Here is a 23050-nt window from a genome sequence, read left to right on the forward strand (position 1 = left end):
TTCAATAAATGAAGATCATGGCATCCGGTCCCATCACTTCCTGGCAAATAGACGGGGAAACAGTGGAAACACTGACAGACTTTATTTTGGGGGGCCCCCAAATCACTGCAGATGGTGACTGCAGCCATGAAATTAAAAGACGTTTGCTCCTTGGAAGAAAAGCTATGACCAACCTAGACAGCATATTAAAAAGCAGAGACATTACTTTGCCGACAAATGTCTGTCTAGTTAAAGGTATGGTTTTTCCAGTAGTCATGCATGGATGTGAGTCTTGGATTATAAAAATGCTGAGTGCCGAAGAATGACACTTTTGAACTCTCCTGTTGGAGAAGACTCTTGCGAGTCCCTTGAACTGCAAGGAGATCCAACCAGTCCATCCGAAAGGAAATCAGTCCTGAATATTCATTGGAAGGACTGATGCTGAAGCTGAAACCCCAATACTTTGACCACCTGATGCAAAGAACTGACTCATTGGAAAAGACCCTGATACTGGGAACGATTGAAGGTGGGAGAAAAAGGGGACGATAGAGGATGAGGTGTTTGGATGGCATCACCGGCTGGATGGACAAGAGTTTGAGTAAGTTCCGGGAGTTGGTGATGGACAGGGAAGCCTGGCGTTCTGCAGTCCATGGGATCATAAAGAGTCAGACACGACTTCACGACTAAACTGAACTGAAATGAACTTGGATTGGAAGAATCAATATTGTAACATGGCCACGGTACCCACGGCAGTCTACAGATTTCAGTGCAATCCCTATTAAGTTACCAATGGCATTTTTCACACAACTGGAACAAATAATTTTCAAAATGGCATGGAAACACAAACAGCCCTGAATTGTGGAAACAATCTTGAGAAAGAAGAATGTAGTGGTAGAAATTATGCTCCCTGACCTTAGACTGTGCTACAAAGATACAGTAATCAAAACAGCATGGTACCAGCACAAAAACAGACACAAAGATCAATGTTGTAGAAAGCCCAGAGATAAACCCATGCACTTATGGTCAATTACTCTGTGACAAAGGAGGCAAGAATATACAATGGAGAAAATAGAGTCTCTTCAGAAGGTGGTGTGGGAAAACTACTTCAAAATAGCCAAGACATGGAAGTAACCTAAATGTCCATCAACAGAGGAATGAATAAAGAAGATGTGATATAAATATACATCTACATATACACACATAAATATGTCTATATATCTATATCTATACACACATAACATACACACGTGGAATAGAATGGGCAAAGAAGATGTGTGTATATATATATGTATATATATATATATATATGCATACAATGGAATATTAGCCATACAAAAGAAAGAAATAATACCATCAGCATCAACATGGATGGACCTAGAGATGATCGTTCTTTATAGAGTTTTGTTTTCTGTCAAACATCAACATGAATCAGCCATAGGTATACATATGCCCCTCCCTCTTGAACCTCCCTCCCATCTCCCTCTCTACCCTGACCCTCTAGGTTGATACAGAGCCCCTGTTTGAGTTCCCTGAGACATACAGCAAATTCCCATTGGCCATCTATTTTACATATGGTAATGTAAGTTTCCAGGTTACTCTCTCCATACGTCTCAACCTCTCCTCCCCTCTCCCCATGTCCATAACTCTCTTCTCTATATCTGTTTCTCCATTGCGGCCCTGCAAATAAATTCATTGGTATCATCTTTCTAATTCCATATATATGCATCAGTGTATACAATATTTATTTTTCTCTTTCTGACTTATTTCTCTCTGTATAATAGGCTCTAGGTTCTTCCACCACATTAGAACTGATTCAAATGCGTTCCTTTTTGTGGCTGAGTAATATTTCATTGTGTATATGTACTACAGCTTCGTTACCCATGCATCAGTCGATGGACATCTAGGTTGCTTCCGTGTCCTAGCTATTGTGAACAGTGCTGCAATGGACATTGGGGTACATGTGTCTTTTTCAATTTTGGTGTCCTCAGGGTATATGCCTAGGAGTGGGATTGCTGGGTCACATGGTGGTTTTACTCCTACTTCTTTAAGGAATCTCCATAACATCTTCCCTGGTGGCTGTGTCAATTTACATTCCTACCAACAGTGCAAGAGGTGTCCCTTTTCTCCACACCCTCTCCAGCATTTATTGTTTGTAGACTTTTTGATGATGGCCATTCTGACTGGTGTGAGGTGATATCTCATTGTAGTTTTGATTTGCATTTCTCTAATAATGAGTGATGCTGAGCATCTTTTCATGTGTTTGTTAGCCATCTGTATGTCTTCTTTGGAGAAATGCCCGTTTAGGTCTTTGCCCCACTTTTTGATTGGGTTGTTTGTTTCTCTGGTATTGACTTGTATGAGCTGGTTGTATATTTTGGAAATTAATCCTTTGTCAGTTGTTTCATTTGCTATTATGTTTTCCCATTCTGAGTATTGTCTTTTCACCTTGTTTATAGTTTCCTTTGCTGTGCAAAAGCTTTTAAGTTTAATTAGGTCCCATTTGTTTATTTTTGTTTTTATTTCCATTAGTCTAGGAGGTGGTCATGGAGAATCTTGCTTTGACTTATGTCATTGAGTGTTCTGCCTATGTTTTCCTCTAAGAGTTTTATAGTTTCTGGCTTTATATTTAGGTCTTTAATCCATCTTGAATTTATCTTTGTGTATGGTGTTTAGGAAGTGTTCTACTTTCATTCTTTTACATGTTGATCGCTACAACATCTTAAGCAGTTTTCAAACTTAGAAAATTTAACTTTGAAGCAATACAATTATCTACTGAAGTCACTCATTCAAAATCCACGTGTCCCCAAACTGTTCTTTGTCCCTATAATTTTAATTCTGCTTCCAATCAAAGAACATGCATTGCATTCAGTTTTCGTGTCTCTTTAGTGTCCTTTAAACTAGAACAATTTCCCAGACATTTTTTGGTCATGTGTGACATCACCTTTCACTGTTTAGTATGATACTGATGGTGGGCTTGTCATATATGGCCTTTAATATGTTGAAGTATGTTCCTTCTATACCCAGCTTGTTCAGCATTTTTATCCTGAAGTGATGTATTTTGCCAAATGCTTTCTCTTCATATATCAAAGTGATCATATGATTCTAAGTTTTCACTTTTTAATGTGGTATATCACACTTACTGATTTAAATAGGTTGAACCACCCTCGCCTCTCAGGGATAATTCTCACTTGGTCATGGTATATACTTCTTTTCATGTGCTGTTGAGTTTGGCCTGCTATTTTGTTAAGAATTTCAGTGACATCAGTGACATTAGTCTATAGTTTTCTTGTAGTGTCTTTCTCTGACCTTCGTATCAGATAACACTGGCCTTGTGAAATGAGTTCAGAAGTATTCCACCCTTAGTTTTCTGGAAGAGTTTGAGAAAGACTGGCATTAATTCTTCCTTAAATGATCGGTAGAATTCACAATTGAAACCACCTGGTCTTGGCCTTTTCTTTGCTGAGAGGTGTTTTTTTTGCCTTCACTGATTTGATCTCCTTGCTTATAATTGGTCTGTTCGTATTTTCTATTTCTACATGATTCAGTCTTGGTAAAGTGCATGTTTCTAGAAATTTATCCATTCCTAGATTTCTAGTTTGATGGTGTATGACTGTTCATAATTGTCTCTCACAATCTTTGTATTGCTGTGGTGTCATTGTAATGTCTCCTATTTCATCTCTGATTTTGTTTGAACTCTTTCTTCTGAGTTAATCTAGTAACAAGTTTGTCAATTTTGTTTATCATTTCAAAAAGCCAGCTCTTATTTACATTGATCTTTTCTATTCATTCTCTGGTCTCCATTTCAATTTTTTTTCTTCTCTGATCTTTGTTGTTTCCTTCTATCTCGAACTTTGCACTTAGCTTTTTCTTTTTTTCCTTTATTCCACAAGGTTGTTTATTTGGTAGCTTTCTTGTTTCTTTTTTTAAAAAAATATAATTTCATTCCCATGTATTTATTTTTGGCCAAGCTTGGTCTCCGTTGATGTGCAGGCTTTTCTCCAGTAGCAGCAAATGGGGGCTCCTCTCTAGTTGTGGTGTGCAGGCCCCCGGTTGCAGTGGCTTCTCTTGTCGTGGAGCACAGGCTCATAGTTGTAGTGCACAGGCTTAGTTGCTCTGCGGCTTGTGGGATTCTCCCAGATCAGGGCATGAACCTGTGTATCCTGCATTGGCAAGCAGATTCTTTTCCACTGAGCCAACGGAGAATCCCTCTTTCTTGTTTCTTAATGTATTCATTTATCATTATAAACTTCTTTCTTAGGCCTGCTTTTGTAGTACATTGTGGTTCCGTTTTCATTTGTTTCGAGATATTCTTAAATATACCATTTTACTTCTTCTTTGACCCGTTAGTTGCTCAGGAGTGTGCTATTTAATATCCAGATATTTGTGAATTTTCCAGCTTTGTTCCTGTTACTGATTTCTCGTTTCATGCCATTGTACTCACAAAAGATACTTGGTGTGGTTTCAATCTTCTTAAATTTAATTAGAGATATTTCAGGAGCTATCATATGATCCATCCTGGAAGAGGTTCCATTTGCCCTTGAGAAGAATTTGTTCTGCTGCTGTGAGATGGAATGTTGTATAATTCTGTTAAGTCCATCTGGGCTACAGTATGGTTCAAGCCCATTTCCTCTTTCCTTTGTTGATCTCGTGTGGATAATCTATCCATTGTGGAAGTGGAATATTCAAATCCCCTATTATTGTCGTGTTGTTACCTATTTAGCTGTTCAGATCTGTCAGTATTTGCTCAATATACACAGGTGTTCCAATGGTGGGTGGGTATATATTAATATTCACAATCCTTGTACCATCTCGATGAACTGACACCCTTTATCATTATATAATGACTTTTTTTTGTCTCAAATTACCATTTTTGGCTTAAAGCCTATTTTGTCTGATATCGGTATGGCTACTCCTGCTCTCTTTTGTTTACCACTTTCATGGAATACCTTTCACCATGCCTTCGTTTTGAGCATATGTATGACCTTAAACCTGAAGTGAGTCTCTTGTAGGTAACAGTGCAGTTGAGCACTGTTTTTCGGTGTTTTTTCTAAATCCATCCATCCACTCTATTCCTTTTGCTGGAGAACTAAATCCAGTTACATTTAGAGTAATTATCGAAACATAACGTTTTAATACTTAATGCCCCTGTCCCTGTGGGGACCTAATTAAAATTAAAAGCTTCTGCACAACTCAGAAAACTATAAACAAGGTGAAAAGACAGCCTTCAGAATGAGAAAAAATAACAGCACATGAAGCAACGGACAAAGAATGAATCTCAAAAATATACAAGCAACTCCTGCAGCTCGATTCCAGAAAAATAAACGACCCAATCAAAAAGTGGGCCAAAGATTTAAACAGCCATTTCTCCAAAGAAGACATACAGATGGCTAACAAACACATGAAAAGATGCTCAACAGCACTCATTATCAGAGAAATGCAAATCAAAACCACAAGGAGATACCATTTCACACCAATCAGAACGGCAGCTATCTAAAGTGTACAAGCTATAAATGCTGGAGAGGGTGTGGAGAAAGGGGAACCCTCTTACACTGTTGGTGGGAATGCAAACTAGTGCAACCACTATGGAGAACAGTGTGGAGATTCCTTAAAAAACAGGAAATAGAACTGCCATATGACACAGCAATCCCACTGCTGGGCATACACACTGAGGAAACCAGACCTGAAAGAGACACATGCACCCCAATGTTCATCACAGCACTGTTTATAGTGGCCAGGACATGGAAACAACCTAGATGTCCATCAGCAGACGAATGGATCAGAAAGCTGTGGTACATATACACCATGAAATAGTACTCAACTATTAGAAAGAATACATTTGAATTGGTTCTAATGAGGTGGATGAAACTGGAGCCCATTATACAGAGTGAAGAAAGCCAGAAAGAAAAACACCAATACAGTACACTAATGTATATATAGGGAATTTAGAAAGAAGAAACAGTAACCCTGTATGCGAGACAGCAAATGACACACAGATGCATTGAACAGTCTTTTGGACTCTATGGGAGAGGGCGAGGGTGGGATGCTATGGGAGAATGGCACTGAAACATGTAAATTATCAATGTGAAACGAATCGCCAGTCCAGGTTTGATGCATGATACAGGATGCTCGGGGCTGGTGTACTGGGATGGGGAGGGAGGTGGGAGGGGGGATCATGATGGGGAACATATGTACACCCGTGGCAGATTCAGTCAATGTATGGCAAACCAATACAATGTTGTAAAGGAAAATTGACTAATCAATTAATTTAAACAAAGGTGAATCATCATTGTAAAAGTCAAGCTGGCAGATAACTCAAGAGGACTAGGGAGGAAGAAGTGATTGGATTGGAACAAAAGGGGGGTTCAAAACTACAGGTCTGTTCTTCATCTGCATCTGAGCAGTACTTACCAGGCCTTCAATATTGCACAAGCACAAGGGCACCAAGAACAACACAGTCATTCAAACACTGGGACAGGCTAGGGACTGGGATAGTTACCCAGGGATAGTCAAGGTGGAAAATCTGGCAGCCCCAGTGTGCCCGGGCAAATCTGGCCAATGCAGGTGAGACTCACCTCACATTAAGTCAGCTGAGTAGCAGCCTTTACTGCATCTGCAAGCATAACCCACTGTTACCGCACAAAGGAAAATAAAAGCCAACTGCAAGGATTAGGACTTGGACATTTTGTGGCAAAATTACTGTGCTCACCACCCGAGATTCCCTCTTCAGGACTAACCTACTCTACCTTCTTTGTTTGTGCCAATCTCCTTCAAGAGTCCAGAGAAAGAGGTAGACCTGGGGCTGGTGCTGGTGGGGTGTGGATGTGATGGGGAGGGAGCATCTTCCCAGGTGTTGGACAGGTAGCAGAATCAGGCAGGATGGGGCCTAGGGCTCTCCAAAGCAGCTGTCACTGTCGCCCAGGATGGAGAAGGGGCATAAGGGGGAAAGGCAACAAGGTGCACTGAATGAGGCCGGGATTCTGCATTCCTCCTACCCCCTGGCACCCAGATGGATTTCTTTAACCTATGCCTCAGGCCCTGCCACGGATTTCCCACTGGAAGTGGAAGGTTTGGGGCTGAGCCAAGGCCTGTGATATCTAGGTTTCCAGCAACATTATAGTGAGGTAGTTGGTCTGAGCTGTGTGCTCAGAGGAGGGAAGGGAGCCTGGTAAAAAGTGAACGAGGGATTGTGTTCACACCCTCGCACCTCCACTTCCATGAGCTCCTCCACTTCCTCACCCTGGTGACCAAAGTCCCAGGCCCCTCTCTGCCCAAGTGTGTTGCTGATGCTGGTGCTGGTCTTCTCCCTGAGCACAACTTACCTACATGTCTCGGTCGGCAGAGACCTCAGCTGGACGGTCTCTGCCAAATTTAGTCACTCAGACAACAGCGAGATGGGCTACACTACCAGGCAATCACCACTGGATCAGCTCTAAACTAAGTGATCAAGACCACCTTCCAGGGAGGTGTCTGAGTGGAAGGAGTAAGTCCCGCGCATGTTCTTTTCTTACCATGAGGTCTCTGACTGTTCCACCCACACGTAGTCTGTCCACCTGGCCTCATGCCAAGAGGCCTGGAAGGGAATCAACGTGAGAATATGGGTGAAGTGCTCCCCATTGTCCAGGTGCAGTCACTCCTAAATTCGCTTCCTCGTGGCACCCTTCTTGCCCCTGCCTCGAGTAACTCATGTTGGGCGGTCTCCTGTTTCTAAGATGAGCAGCGATATCCCTGGTACTCTCCAGAGCCACTCTTCCCATTTTCAGTCATCCACACCCTCAGCAGTTGGCAGATATCATAGAATGGCAAGGTAGGATCCAGGGCCTCCTCCAGCCACTCCAACTCTGTCAGAGTCCCAACACCCTGTCCTGAGGTTTGGTGACCCCTGCATCATCCCCCTCCTACATTTTGGGAATGTAACAATACCCCTTGAATATCGGGGATCCAACACTTGCTTCAGCTCACTCAGTGCCTTACAGAATCTGGACAAGTCTCTACATTTTCTGCCTCAAGGGCCTTATCCTAGCTGACTTTTATTCACACAGAGAGATGTCCAGGCACCAACTCTGAATGTGCTACCTACCATCATACCCACTTTTGTGTAATAAAACCCTGGTCTTTCAGGAATGGTGTCAGGCCGACCCTACCCTCAGTTCACTTAAACACAGATCTGTCTCTCTGAGTCTCCGTCTGGCCCAGTCCTGGAGTGTTGGCTGAGGGAAACAAAGTGCTCCCCAAATTCCAGCGAGGGGGGAATTGAACACAGAGTTCAGACTCATTGTCATATGCCCTAAAGATGTAGTCCAGGATACTGAGCTGGGATACTCTGGGAAATATCATTTGTTGGAAGATCTGTGTCATGGGTCTGGTCAAACGGTATTTGATAGGGACCCTGCAAGAACAGAGACTTACTAACCACACTTGCCATAGAGCGTGATTGGGCCCATTTCCACTCAAGGGTATAGAGAGGCTCAGGCTGGCGGCGAGGGTGGTCAGCTGGCTAGGGCAGGGAGGATGTGAAAACACTGAGGACTCCACCATCCATCTCTAGCCGCCAGGGTGCAGTCTGACCCAGGTTGGCACCAAACAGATGCATCTCCTGACCTCTAGTCCAGAGCCTAGCCTGTCTCCTGTGTTGCCTATACCTTCTCTCCTGCTCCCCAGGTCACTGGGTCCAGGCTTCATGCCCAAGCCCCTTATTGAATCCAAAGAAGGAGAAGTGAAACCATTGGCGCTTGCATCTCAGGGGTGAGGGCTAAAGAGGAGAGGAGGACTGTGTGCAGGTTCCAGCGTGCAAGGTGGGACTGGGGCAGGGGTGGGGATGGTACGCGCAGTAGGGACTCCAATGAGAGGGCAGAGCCTGGGAAGGGAGAGATGAGGGCACCTCTGCCTGTTTCCACCTGCTGAACTACACGTGCAGGCAAAGTCACCAATGGCAAGTCAGGGAAGGGATCGAGGGTGCTCCAACAGGAAAAGAGAGTGGTCAGGGTAAGTAGGACCATGAGTCCAGTGAGGCAGGAGGATGGGTTGGAGCTCTGTAAGGGGGTCATGTGTTCCTTCCAACGGGGAGGCAGAATGTCAGCAATGGATGGGAACCGGCAAATCCCAGAGGAGGGTGGTTAGCGAACTAGAAGAGGGCCTTTAGGGGGATGGGAGGATGTGCCAATGTGGCCAGTCAAGGCCCTCAGTAAACCCAGACTGGGGGCACTCCGTTGCCCTGATGGCCTGGATGGTAGAAGAGGCTGACCGAGAGACCCCACCACAGGATGCCAGAGGTACTGCTCTGCAACAGGCTATGATACGGAGTTGCTCCTCACCAGGCCTTGCCCCACCACTCCCCCAACCCCTACCCCCCAGAGAAAGGGCAGTACAAAGAACATGAGAAGTCCTTTAATCAAAAACTGCTGTGACACTGGGCTGAGAGGGGACAAAACAAGGGGCAGAGGATGCCCTGGTGGAGGCAGAAAGAGAGGCAGCAAGCTTGGCCACAGCTCGCCAGCCCCGGAGGTAACAGCTGCTCCTCTTGCAGGAAGATACTGGACTCAACCTGTAAGACAGCAGAGTCAGGGAAGAGCCTCAAGCCGGGGCAGCCCACAGCCCTGCTCAACAGCCAGCATTGTGGGAAGGGGTATGCAGTGTGTAACACTCACTTCAAACGATCTGGAACTTGTCAGCCAGGTACCGCATGGAGGCTGCAACAGGGAGAGGCATAAACAGGTGCTCCAGACAGACGGACATAGAAGCCTGTGCCCCTGTCCCGGTGGGGAACCACCTAGCCCTGCAACCTGAAACGCACATACCCCCAGCCCCAATGCAAAGAGCTCTGGGCCTGATCACTCCCCGCCAACGGAATTTAATGTGGAGCCATTTCCTCAAAGGAAACAAAATGTGCCAGCAGCTCTCAAGCTTGGGGCCACGCACAAACCATTCAAAAACTGTCTCGTAAACAATCCAGTAAGACTCTTAGAGGCCACACCAGATCAACAAGGCATCTCTAAAGTCCTATCAGAAGGAGGTCTCTAGAACTTCCTGGCTGGCAGAGTGTGCACACAGTCCACGCAGTACTTTGCTACTTGTCCACATCCGCAGCTGAATATGCACCGCACGCTCCAGCGACAGGCTTGATAGGTTCTCCTCCCCACAGGAACGCTGATCCCTACGAGGCCCTCGGCACCTGCAGCCCACCCCACCCCAAGGGACCACCCCGATTCTGCACTAAGAACCCGCTGCTCTCTGTCCCTGGTTCCTCATACCAAGTTGATCCTTAAGGTCGTCTATTTCTCTCTGTAGCACCAGACACTAGGCCAGCAGACACAGGAGGAAGAGAAATGGTTAGTATACACCCGCCTCCCCTCTCCTCCTCCTCTCCTCTCCCCCGGGCCCTCCATCCCAAACCAGGTGTCTAGACTGGCAAGGGAAAGACTTTCCTCAGGGGAAAGGAGGTGGGCTCCCTCCCTGGGGTGTAGGACGGGGATGGGATGGGGGTGGGGGGCCCACAAATATCAGTTGCACTTGGACTCAGATCCCACCATGGGGTTTGGGTGTGCATTTCCAGGAGCCAGAAGAAGCATTACCCGAGGACAGCCCTGCCTTCCGGGTGGCTGCTGCTGCCTTTTCCGTCTTGGGGGATGGTCAGTTGGTTCCCGGTCACCTGAGAGGGAAAGGACACACAATCCAGCTTCCCAGGTTCCCAGTGAGGTGCAAAGTGCCAAGCCAGGTCTAACGTGAGGTGAGGCAGTACCACCCTCTGCTAGCAGCAAGCGTCCCCTGCTCCGCCCGGCAGGCAGCACAAACCTTCTCTCTGGACCTGCCCCTCCTACACCTCAGGGACAGCCATTTCACCTCAATGGTTGCCAAAGGCTGTTGTTCTGGGTTCGAACCTCCCAGAGTGGCAGCCACAGCCAGCACCTGGGAGAGCAATGTGGGCGAACAGCACTTCACAGAAAAGGCTAATAGCCTACAGCCTACGCCCAGAGTTGACACCCTTTTTCCCATGGGTGAAGCGTCCTGAGAGCAAGGCTGAGCCCCCAGAAGAGAGAGAGAGAGAGAGTCAGAGACAGAGGTTTCTGCCCTCACCCCTGGCCACCTCCCCCCATATCAAAACCCAGGACACTCACCTGAGGGGCCAGGCCCTCTGAGCATGACTTCTCCCTTGTTCATGGCCACGGGCTCTGAGTTTCCTGAATACTGTGTGCCTCTGATGATGAGATTGGTGCTACTGGGTTCTCCATGATGCACCCATGGACAAGATGACCATGGCCTGTCAGTGGTCAGCTAGAAAGACAGATTTCTCACGGATCTGAAGTGTGTGTGTGCACGTGCACGCGTGTGTGTACCAGTGCATTTATATGTCTATGCCTGTGTGTGGGAGAGCTCATGTGATTCAAGACGGAGCTGAGGCAGGGAATTGGAAAGAGAATTGAAAGGCTGATCTCTTTAGCACATTCTCTGTCCGTCAGCCCCAGGTCAGCAGGTAGAGCTGAGCTGGGGACAGCATTGTGTCACTGAGAAACCTGGGGTCCCTGCAAGGAAGGTTTGGGGAAGACCTAGCAAGTAGGATTCAGGAAAGTGATGCGACTAAACACTGAAGCTCTGTGAAGCTTTTAAGGGGTCCCCGCAAATCAATTCAGCTACCAGCTCTCCCGTCCACTCCAGCCCCAGCCTCGTGGAGGAGGCTGGAAACAGGCCAAGGGTGGAAAACCGAGCCCAGCACACCCAAAGTGCTACCTTAACGTTTGTCCCTAGTAAAAGGACCCCAATCTGGCATCCTGATGACCCAGTGACTGAGGGTCACCCAATGACAACCCCTGAGGGATGGAGAGAAGGAGCAAGGGGTGAAGACCTGTGTTGTGGGGAGGGTGGGAGGGGGAAGAGTGAGGAGAGAGGAGGGGCCTGGCCTACTCACTTGGCCCTTTGGGAATGGGTCTCTATTTGGATCGTTGTCTTCTCCCGACACCGCCATTGCTGCCACCGACTCCCGGGCCCGCCTAGCCACGGGTTTCTTCCCAGCACGGGTGTGCTTGGACTCTTCAGCTCCCCAAGGGACCAAGGCCTCCTTCTTGGACCTCCGGAGCAGCGGGATGCCAGAAATTGGGGAGAAGGTGGCCGGTTGCAGGGGAGTGGCCGAGATTCTTTGCCCCCAGGAAGGGAAGATTCTCCCCACGGCAGGTTTGGAGACGCCCCCAAGGGACTTCTTCTCCTGGACCCCCTTCCTTCTAGGAGTGGGCCGCGGCAGGCTGCCTGTAGTGGCAGCTGCAGGAGCTGATGCTACTGCCACTCCCGGGTAGCTGGACAGGCTGCCCCCCTTCCCCCAGAGCACGCTCTGCATTTTTCTAGGGGGAGAGGTGTCCTCCTGCTCTGCATCGCCCTGCCTGCCCTGCCTTTCCACAACCGAAATTAATCCTCGCGGAATCGAGGATAGGCAAGAGTCTGGCACATTAAGGAGATTCTCCCTGCCTTGGACATGCAAGCGTCTGGGTGTGTTCCCAGGATCTTCGGGGCTGTTGAGCTTGGCCTGGCCTCCGTCTTTGGGATAAATGCTCACCCTCATCCGCTCTATCTTACTGAATTCATCGGAGGACTCGGGGTCGGACAGCAGCCCGGCTGTGCTTTCTGACGGAGGCCACTGGCAATTCACAGCCACGTTCAACCTACTCTTAGTGCCTTTCTTAGGGTTCCCCCAGGCCCGGCCTGCCTTGGGCCCGCCGACCCGGAGAGGGCCAGCCTCAGCCTGTGCGGCCTCCCCACACCTCTGGGCGGCACCGCCTCGACTGCGGGGTCGCGCCTCGAGGTCCCGCAAGGCAGACACTTCGCCGACCGCGTAGCTCTCCTGGGACAGGTATCTGCGGGTGCCCAGCACGTCGTTCAGGTCGGCCAGCTGCTGCAGGATGGCCGCCACTGACTCGTCAGCCAGCTGCAGGGCGTCCCCCTGGTCGTCGGCCAGGGAGCCAGGCTGGCGTTCGAGGACCTGCAGCACCGGCCCTCCGGCTTCCAGCACCTCCCGCTCTGACTCGAAGCCCTCAGGGTCTGGGAAGCCATTCCCGCCCTCACCTTCGCCGCTTCGTGGTGCCCCAGGCTCTGGGCTGGGGCCGGGTCCCCGCGGGGCTATGGAGCCGGCCTCAAGGCCGCTGGTCTGCTCCCCGCACTCTGAGCCAAAACCCGCTCCCGAAACAGACACCTCATCATCTGGGGAGCTCATGTCGCGATCTGGGTGGCCGCCGGATCAGGGGCGGCGACCATTTATCAACCGGGTCGCGGTGGCGGCGGTCAGGGCAGGTGTGGCGGGCGGCGTCTGGAGCTCGCCGTCAAGCATGCTGGAGATGGCCGCAAATGACGCGAGGTTTTCAGCGCGCCAGCCCTGCCGCCTCCTCATTGGTCCGGTTCCTGCCAACCAGCACGCGCCTTGTTTGGCCGTCCCCTCGAGGTGTAACCAATGGGGTCGAGGGCCTCCTCTGGCTTGCTGCCAAGTCCAAGGGCCGTCCGGGCAGTTGGCGAGTTGGCGGGTGAATGTGACGCTGCGAGTATACCTCTGTCAAGCCTCTCGTCCCACCTCCTCCAAGTGCTTAACGATTCCGAGAGTGGGAGAGTTTAGCGGCAAACCTCTGTGGCGGTGGTGCAAGAAATCCATTTGGGAGGTAATTTCGCAGAATCTGTGAAAAGCAACTTATACAGCAGAGACCCCGTGCCCGGCACTCTTCTAAGTGCTGTATGTAAGTAGTAGTGGTTCTTTGTGACGCTCCCAGGACTCTAGTACTAATGATTAGCAGACTAAGGTTCAGCCACTGACCCACGGTCATTTGGCCCATGGGGATCAGTGGTAGAATTGAAGCCAAGCAATCTGACTCCAGAGTCCCTGCTTTGATTCAAAGATCTAAAAAAGCTATGTTTTCCCCTCTATCAGGAAGTCCACTGCCTGGCATATCTTCTAAAAGTGAGGGTTTATTGCTAAGATCTCTATTTTACTCCATTGATCTATTTGTTAATATGGCAGTAACACACAGTTTTCATTAGTGTAGCTTTGTAATGTTTTGAAATCAGGAAGTTGGAGTTCTCTACTTTTTCTTTGTCCAAGTTGTTTTCCCTATTAAGGATCTCTTTAGATTCTACTTAAATTTTAGGATGAGTTTTTCTATTTCTGTAAAGCATGCTATTGGGATTATGACAGAGTTTGCATTGGATCTGTAGATCACTCTGGGTAGTGTGTTAGAAGAACAGATTCAGTGGAGTGTGTGTGTCTGTGTGTGTGTGTGTGTAAAAGAATTGACTCATTCAATTATAGCGGCTGGTAAGTCCCAAAATCTAGGGGGTGAGGTGGCTAGCTGGAGACTGAGAAGAGCCAGTGGTTTAGCTCTAGTCCAGGTTAGAAGGCCTAAGAACCAAACCAATAGAGTTGATATTTCAGTTTGGGTCTAAAGGCAGGAAAAGAAGCTGATGTCCCAGGTCCAAAGGCTTTCAGGCAGGAGGACTTCTCTTGCATGAGGAAAGTTTGCTTTTTTGTTTAATCAGACTATCAACTGATTAGGTAAAACCCACCCACTTTATCAGGGGGAAATCTGTCTTATCCATTTGACTGATTTAAATGTTAATATGGAAAAGCACACTACGGAAACATCCAGAATAATATTTGACTAAATATCTAGGCACTCTGTGTACCAGTCAAGCTGACACATAAAATTAACCACCTCAGATACCCTGGACTTTCTCCATCTAGTTGTGTCCTCTTCGATTTCTTTCATCAGTGTTTTATAATTTTCTATGTATAGGCCTTTTGTTTCGTTAAGTAGATATACTCCTAAGTATTTTATTCTTTGTGTTGCAATGGTGAATGGCATTGCTTCCTTAATATCTCCTCCTGGTTTCTGTTTGTTAGTGCATAGGAATGCAAGGGATTTCTGTGTGTTAATTTTACATCCTCTACCTTTACTCTATTCATTGATTAGCTCTAGTAATTTTCTGGTAGCGTCTTTAGGGTTTTCTATGTAGAGGATCATGTCATCTGCAAACAGTGAGAGTTTCACTTCTTTTCCTATCTGGATTCCTTTTATTTCTTTTTCTGCTCTGATTGCTGTGGCCAACACTTCCAAAACTATGTTGAATAGTAGTGGTGAGAGTGGGCACCCTTGTCTTGTTCCTGATTTTAGGGGAAATGCTTTCAATTTTTCACCATTGAGGATACTGTTTGCTGAGGGTTTGTCATATATAGCTTTTATTATGTTGAGGTATGTTCCTTCTATGCCTACTTTCTGGAGAGTTTTTATCATAAATGGATGTTGAATTTTGTCAAAGGATTTTTCTGCATCTATTGAGATAATCATATGGTTTTTATTTTTCAATTTGTTAATGTGGTGGATTACATTGATTGATTTGCAGATATTAAAGAATCCTTGCATTCCTGGGGTAAAGCCCACTTGGTCATGATGTATGATCTTCTTAATATGTTGTTGGATTCTGTTTGCTAGAATTTTGTTAAGGATTTTTGCATCTATGTTCATCATTGATATTGGCCTGTAGTTTTCTTTTTTTTCTGGCGTCTTTCTCTGGTTTTGGAATTAGGGTGATGGTGGCCTCATAGAATGAGTTTGGAAGGTTACCTTCCTCTGCAATTTTCTGGAAGAGTTTGAGTAGGATAGGTATTAGCTCTTCTCTAAATTTTTGGTAGAATTCAGCTGTGAAGCCGTCTGGTCCTGGGCTTTTGTTTGTTGGAAGATTTCTGATTATAGTTTCATTTTCCGTGCTTGTGATGTGTCTCTTGAGAGTTTGTATTTCTTCCTGGTTCGATTTTGGAAAGTTATACTTTTCTAAGAATTTGTCCATTTCTTCCAAGTTGTCCATTTTATTGGCATATAGATCCTGATAATAGTGTCTTATGATTCTTTGAATTTTTGTGCTGTCTGTTGTGATCTCTCCATTTTCATTTCTAATTTTGTTGATTTGATTTTTCTCCCTTTGTTTCTTGATGAGTCTGGCTAATGGTTTGTCAATTTTATATACCTTCTCAAAGAACTAGCTTTTGGTTTTGTTGATTTTTGCTATGGTCTCTTTTGCTTCTTGTGCATTCATTTCTGCCCTAATTTTTAAGATTTCTTTCCTTCTACTAACCCTGGGGTTCATAATTTCTTCCTTTTCAAGTTGCTTTAGGTGTAGAGTTAGGTTATTTATTTGGCTTCTTTCTTGCTTCTTGAGGTATGCCTGTATTGCTGTGAACCTTCCCCTTAGCACTGCTTTTACAGTGTCCCATAGGTTTTGGGTTGTTGTGTTTTCATTTTCATTTGTTTCTATGCATCTTTTGATTTCTGTTTTGATTTCTTCCGTGATTTGTTGGTTGTTCAGCAACGTGTTGTTCAGCCTCCATGTGTTGGAATTTTGAATAGTTTTTCTCCTGTAATGGACATCTAATCTTACCGCATTGAGGTCAGAAAAGATGCTTGGAATGATTTCATTTTCTTTTGAATTTACCAAGGCCAGATTTATGGCCCAGGATGTGATCTATCCTGGAGAAGTTTCCGTGTGCGCTTGAGAAAAAGGTGAAATTCATTGTTTTGGGGTGAAATGTCCTATAACTATCAATTAAGTCTAACTGGTCTATTGTATCATTTAAAGTTTCTGTTTCCTTGTTAATTTTCTGTTTAGTTGATCTATCCATAGGCGTGAGTGGGGTGTTAAAGTCTCCCACTATATTTTTTTTATTTTTATTAGTTGGAGGCTAATTACTCCACAACAAGTCTCCCACTATTATTGTGTTATTGTTAATTTCCACTCTCATACTTGTTAACATTTGTCTTACATATTGTGGTGCTCCTGTGTTGGGCGCCTATATATTTATGATTGTTGTATCTTCTTCTTGGATTGATCCTTTGATCATTATGTAGTGTCCATCTCTATCTCTTTGTACAGCCTTTGTTTTAAAGTCTATTTTATCTGATATGAGTATTGCGACTCCTGCTTTCTTTTGGTCTCTATTTGTATGGAATATCTTTTTCTAGCCCTTCACTTTCAGTCTGTATGTGTCCCTTGTTTTGAGGTGGGTCGCTTGTAGACAACATATATAGGGGTCTTGCTTTTGTATCCATTCAGTCAGTCTTTCTCTCTTGGTTGGGGCATTCAACCCATTTACATTTCAGGTAATCATTGATAAGTATGATCCCGTTTATTGTTTTGGGTTCGAGTTTATACATCTTTTCTGTGTTTCCTGTCTCGAGAAGATCCTTTAGCATTTGTTGGAGAGCTGGTATGGTGGTGCTGAACTCTCTGAGCTTTTGCTTGTCTGTAAAGCTTTTGATTTCTCCTTCATATTTGAATGAGATCCTTGCTGGGCACAGTAATCTGGGCTGTAGGTTATTTTCTTTCATCACTTTAAGTATGTCCTGCCGTTCCCTTCTGGGCTGAAGAGTTTCTGTTGAAAGATCAGCTGTTATCCTTATGGGAATCCTCTTGTGATTTATTTGTTGTTTTTCCCTTGCTGCTTTTAATATTTGTTCTTTGTGTTTGATCTTTTTTAATTTGTTTAATATGTGTCTTGGGGTGTTTCGTCTTGGGTTTATCCTGTTTGGGACTCTCTGGGTTTCTTGGACTTGGGTGATTATTTCCTTCCCCACTTTAGGGAAGTTTTCAACTATTATCTCCTCAAGTATTTTCTCATGGTCTTCCTTTTTGTCCTCTTCTTCTGGGACTCCTATGATTCGAATGTTGGGGTGTTTCACGTTGTCCCAGAGGTCTCTGAGATTCTCCTCATTTCTTTTAATTCTTCTCTTTTCTCCTCTCTGTTTCATTTATTTCTACCATTCTATCTTCTACCTCACTTATCCTATCTTCTGTCTCCGTTCTTCTACTGCTGATTCCCTGCAGAGTGTTTTTGATCTCATTTACTGCATTATTCAGTATATATTGACTCTTTTTTATTTCTTCTAGGTCTTTGTTAAACCTTTCTTGCATCTTCTCGATCCTTGTCTCCAGGCTATTTATCTCTAACTCCAATTTGCTTTCAAGATTTTGGATCATTTTCACTATCATTATTTGGAATTCTTTATCGGGTAGATTCCCTATCTCTTCCTCTGTTGTTTGGTTTGGTGGGCATTTATCCCGTTCCTTTACCTGCTGCGTATTTCTCTGCCTTTTCATCTTGTGTATATTGCTGTGTTTGGGGTGGCCTTTCTGTATTCTGGCAATTGGTGTTTCCTCTTTATTGTGGAGGTTCCTTGCTGTGGGTGGCGTTGGACAGGTGGCTTGTCAAGGTTTTCTGGCTAGGGAAGCTTGTGTCAGTGTTCTGGTGGGTGGAGCTGGATTTCTTCTCTCTGGAGTGCAATGAAGTGTCCGGTAATAAGTTTGGAGATGTCATTGGGTTTGGCGTAGCTTTGGTCAACCTGTATATTGAGGCTCGGGATTTGTTCCTGTGTTGCTGGAGAATTTGTGTGGTACATCTTGCTCTGGAGCTTGTTGGCCCTTGGGTGGTGCTAGGTTTCAGTGTAGGTATGCAGGCGTTTGATGAGCTCCTATCGTTTAATGTTCCCTGGATTTAGGAGTTCTCCGGTAGTCTCAGGATTTGGACTTAGTCTCCTGCCACTGGTTTTCAGTCTTATTTGTACAGTAGCCTCAAGACTTCTTCATCTATACAGCGCCAATGATAAAACATCTAGGTTAATGATGGAAAGTTTCTCCACAGTGAGGGACACCCGGAGAGGTACACAGAGTTACGTGGAGAAGAGAAGAGAGAAGAGGGAGTTAAAAAGCTGACCAGGAGGAGCAGAAGGGGTATCAAAAGGGGAGAGAGCAAGCTAGCCAGTTATCGCTTCCCTATGTGCTCTCCACAGTCTGGACCCCTCGGAGAGTTTCACTGAGTTACACAGAGAGGAGAAGAGGGAGGAAGGAGACAGAGGCAGCCAGGAGGATCAAAGGGGGAATCAAAAGGAGAGAGACAGATCCAGTCAGTAATCAGGTCCCTAAGTGTTCTCCACAGCCTGGAACATACAAAGAGATTCACCAAGTTGGGTAGAGAAGAAAAGGGGGTGGGGGAGATAGAGGCGACCTGGTGGAGTAAAAGGAGAGTAGAAACGGGGAGAGAGCAATCAGGCCAGTGATCCTGCTCCCAGGTAAAAATGGGTACTGAAGATTGGGTTCTTAAAGGTACAAAGTTGATAACCAATACCAAAAAGCAAAGATTAAAAATCCTGAGTAGAGGTTAAATTACCAAAAATACAGTAATTTTTTTTAAAAAGAAATAGGAAAAATGCAAAAAAAGAGGAAAAAAAGCAAAAAATCAAACCAGTGAACAAACAAACAAAAGACAAAGTAAGAGAAATTATAAAATATGTATATGTGAAGTTTGTTTTAAAAATAGGGTCTTTTTTTGGCAAGGTAATGTTAGGTTATAAAAATGAAAATTAAAGGAATAATGGGAACTTAAAAATAAAAAGATAAAATAAAATTAAAAAGACAACAAAGTAAAAAATAAAATTTTTTTATTTTAATTTTTTTTCTAATTTAAAAAATGATAATAGTAAAAATATATCTGAGACTTTCTCTGGAGCTGTTGCGGACAGTGTGGGGTCAGTTCATCTTCAGAGAGCTCCTTGGTCCGGCTTGTATTTCCCAAGGTCTATAGGCCCCTTCCTATGTAGCCGGTGCTAACTCCAGGGTTTTAATCTATTGCACCTGTCACTTCCAAAGCGGTTCCCTCTGTTTATTTTAGCTTCTGTTTGCTGGTCTCTTCAGTGTCTAATTTCTGCCCTGCTCCAAGGGGCGCGGTGGTGTTCCCTTTTATTTCCTTTTTTTTTTTTTTTTTTTTTTAGGCTCGCTTGTTTAGTCGTGCTTTGGGGAGGGAGGAACACTGTGAACAAATATCACTGGCGTGTGCTCACAGTGATTCAGCCACACAGGGTTTGCCCCCGCTCACGCCGTGTGTGCTTCCCCAGTCTACACTGCCCAGACTCTAGGTTGCTCTGCCGGGAACTGTCTGATGCAGACTCTGGTTTACATGCACTTCTGAGGCCTAAGCTGCTCAGGTTCAGGTTCTCAGGTACTGCACAAAGGCGCAGACTTGGTTGGACCTGGTTTTGCGCCCGACCCAGGCCCGAGCAGCTCAGGTGACCAGGGGCTTGGCGCGCGTATCCACCCCCAGTTGGAGGCTGCGGCTTACCCCCTCTCCCGTTCCAGCCGCTTGGTTTTCTGGGTGTGCAACAAGTGCGCCTTCTTAGGTGTGCCGTGTGTCTATTCTGGGGAGCTGGTCTCTGGCTGCGACCCTCCTAGCTAGTCGATCGTCCAGAGTCCCAAGAAGTCTTGGTTAGCAGAGAAATCTGCTTGCATTTGGTATAGGGTGCCTCTCTGGGGTCGAATGCCCGCTTCCGACTCTGGCTGCCCTCGCCTGCCTGTCTCCGGCGGGGGATGGGCCGGTCTGCAGCCGGCTAGCTCTGCTCAGTGCTTTGTTCTGTGAGCGTGCCTGGCGATGTCTTAGGTTAGGGCTTTTCGCGTGATCACAGGATAGCTACCCCACAGTCTGGGTTGCTATCTCAAGCTAATCCCCTCAGATTGCCCTCAGGGCATTCAGGCCTGGATCTTACCCTAAGCAATGCAGCCCACTCCTCCCTGTCCCTCCCCTGCTTGCTAGTGGGGGATGCGAGTGTCCGGGCTGCTGCTCCACTGGAAGTGGCTGTTAGGCACGTAATCTGTGGGTTTTAATTATTTATTTATTTATTTTTCCTCCCCCTTATTTTGTCCTCTGAGATTCCAAGGCTCACCACAGACCCGCCTGAGAGCGTGTTTCCTGGTGTTTGGAAACTTCTCTCTTTTTTAAGACTCCCTTCCCAGGACGGATCTCCGTCCCTACCTCTTTTGTCTCTGTTTATCTTTTCTATTTTGTCCTTCCTCCTTTCGAAGACAATGGGCTGCCTTTCTGGGTGCCAGATGTCCTCTGCCAGCAATCAGAAGTTGTTCTGTGGAATTTGCTCGGCGTTCAAATGTTCTTTGGATGAATTTGTGGGGGAGAAAGTGGTCTCCCCGTCCTATTCCTCCGCCTTCTTAGGACCGCCTCCCTTGAATTGTATTCTTAATGTCCTTTTCAAATTGTTCTTTGTTAGTGTATAGTAACACAACTGAATTGTTTTTGGATTTTCTGTCCTACAACTTTGTTGAATTTGTTTATCAGTTCTACCAGTTTTGTGCGTGCGTGTGTGTGTGTGTGTGTGTGTGTGTGTGTGTATGGGTGTGTGTAATCTTTTGCGTTTTGCATGTAAAAAGTGATGCTATCTTCAACAGAGATAACTTTACTTCTTTCTGATGTGGATGCCTTTTATTTCTTTTGCTTTCCTAACAGCTCTGGCTATTACTTCCAGTTGTTGAGTACTAACATAATAGTGAGAGCAGGCATCCTTGCCTTGTTCCTTACCTTAGAAGAAGAGATTTCAGTTTTTCACCACTGAGTATGATGTTAGTTGTGGCCTTTTTTATGTCGAGGTCACTTCTTTCCACTCCTAGTTCTTTGACTGTTTTTTCTCGTGAAGGAGTGTTGAATTTTTTATGCATCTATGGAGATGATCATGTGATTTTTGTCCTTCATTCTGTTAATGTGTTTTCTTACATTGATTGATTTTTGTATGTTAAACTATCCTTGCACCCAAGGGATAAATCCCTTTTGACCATGGCACATAGTCCGTCTAATATGCCGTTGAATTGTTTTGCTAGTATTTTGTTGAGGAGTTTTGCATCTGCATTCATCCGGCAAAGCGGCCTGTAGTGTTCTTTGCTTTTGGTGCCTTTGATATCAGGATAGTGCTGGCCTCATAAAGTGAGTTTGGAAGTGTTCCCTCTTCTTCAGTTTTTTGGCAGCATTTGAGGAAGGTTGGTATGAATTCCTTGAATGTTTGGTGGAATTCTCCAGTGAAGCTATCAGTTCCTGATTTTGGCGGGGGGCGGCGCAGAGGGGAGGTTTCTCATTACCGATTCAATCTCATTACTGGTCTGTTGGGTTTTCTGTTTCTCCTTGATTCAGTTCTGGTAGATTGTGTGTTTCTAGGAACTTATTCATTTCTACCAGGTTGTCCAATTTCTTGCCACAATTGTTCATAGTATTCTTTTTTTTCCCATTTATTTTTATTAGTTGGAGGCTAATTACGTTACAATATTGTAGTGGATTTTGCCATACATTGACATGCATCAGCCATGGATTCACATGTGTTCCCCTTCCCGATCCCCCCTCCCGCCTCCCTCTCCATCCCATCCCTCTGGGTCTTCCCAGTTCACCAGCCCTGAGCACTTGTCTCATGCATCCAAGCTGCACTGGTGATCTGTTTCACCCTTGATAGTATACTTGTTTCAATGCTGTTCTCTCAGAACATCCCACCCTCTCTTTCTCCCACAGAGTCTAAAAGTCTCTTCTGTACATCTGTGTCTCTTTTTCTGTTTTGCATATAGGGTTATCGTTACCATCTCTCTAAATTCCATATATATGCGTTAGTAAGCTGTATTGGTCTTTATCTTTCTGGCTTACTTCACTCTGTATAATGGGCTCCAGTTTCATCCATCTCATTAGAACTGATTAAGATGAATTCTTTTTAATGGCTGAGTAATATTCCATGGTGTATATGTACCACAGCTTCCTTATCCATTCGTCTGCTGATGGGCATCTAGGTTGCTTCCATGTCCTGGCTATTATAAACAGTGCTGCGGTGAACATTGGGGTGCACGTGTCTCTTTCAGGTCTGGTTTCCTCAGTGTGTATGCCCAGAAGTGGGATTGCTGGGTCATATGGCAGTTCTGTTTCCAGTTTTTAAAAAATCTCCACACTGTTCTCCATAGCGGCTGTACTAGTTTGCATTCCCACCAGCAGTGTAAGAGGGTTCCCTCTTCTCCACACCCACTCCAGCATTTATTGCTTTTACACTTTTGGATAGCAGCCATCCTGACTGGCGTGTAATGGTACCTCACTGTGGTTTTGATTGGCATTTCTCTGACAATGAGTGCTGTTGAGCATCTTTTCATGTGTTTGTTAGCCATCTGTATGTCTTCTTTGGAGAAATGTCTGTTTAAATCTTTGGCCCATTTTTTGATTGGGTCATTGATTTTTCTGGAATTGAGCTGCAGGAGTTGC

General features: G+C 45.5%; 1 protein-coding gene across 1 annotated transcript; it reads right to left on the minus strand.

Moving 5' to 3' along the window:
- Nucleotides 1-9624: 9624 nt before the first annotated feature.
- LOC136153914 (uncharacterized protein CXorf49 homolog) lies at nt 9625-13171 on the minus strand. Its single transcript, XM_065916055.1, has 5 exons — nt 11879-13171; nt 11091-11247; nt 10548-10624; nt 10227-10272; nt 9625-9665 (listed from the first exon to the last, which is right to left on the minus strand). The coding sequence occupies exons 1-5, from the start codon at nt 13169-13171 to the stop codon at nt 9625-9627; spliced, it is 1614 nt and encodes a 537-aa protein (XP_065772127.1).
- Nucleotides 13172-23050: the final 9879 nt, after the last annotated feature.

This window comes from Muntiacus reevesi, chromosome X, assembly GCF_963930625.1.
Source record: "Muntiacus reevesi chromosome X, mMunRee1.1, whole genome shotgun sequence".
Lineage (NCBI taxonomy): Eukaryota > Metazoa > Chordata > Mammalia > Artiodactyla > Cervidae > Muntiacus > Muntiacus reevesi.

Bases quoted from the DNA above. Each gene is read 5' to 3' on its own strand.
- LOC136153914 (XM_065916055.1), bottom strand. From the start codon at position 13,171: ATGAGCTCCCCAGATGATGAGGTGTCTGTTTCGGGAGCGGGTTTTGGC. The intron at 10,273-10,547 runs GTAATGCTTCTT...CTGCTGGCCTAG, and splicing joins GAAGGCAGGGCTGTCCTCGG to TGTCTGGTGCTACAGAGAGA. The intron at 9,666-10,226 runs GTATGAGGAACC...TCCCTGTTGCAG, and splicing joins CGACCTTAAGGATCAACTTG to CCTCCATGCGGTACCTGGCT.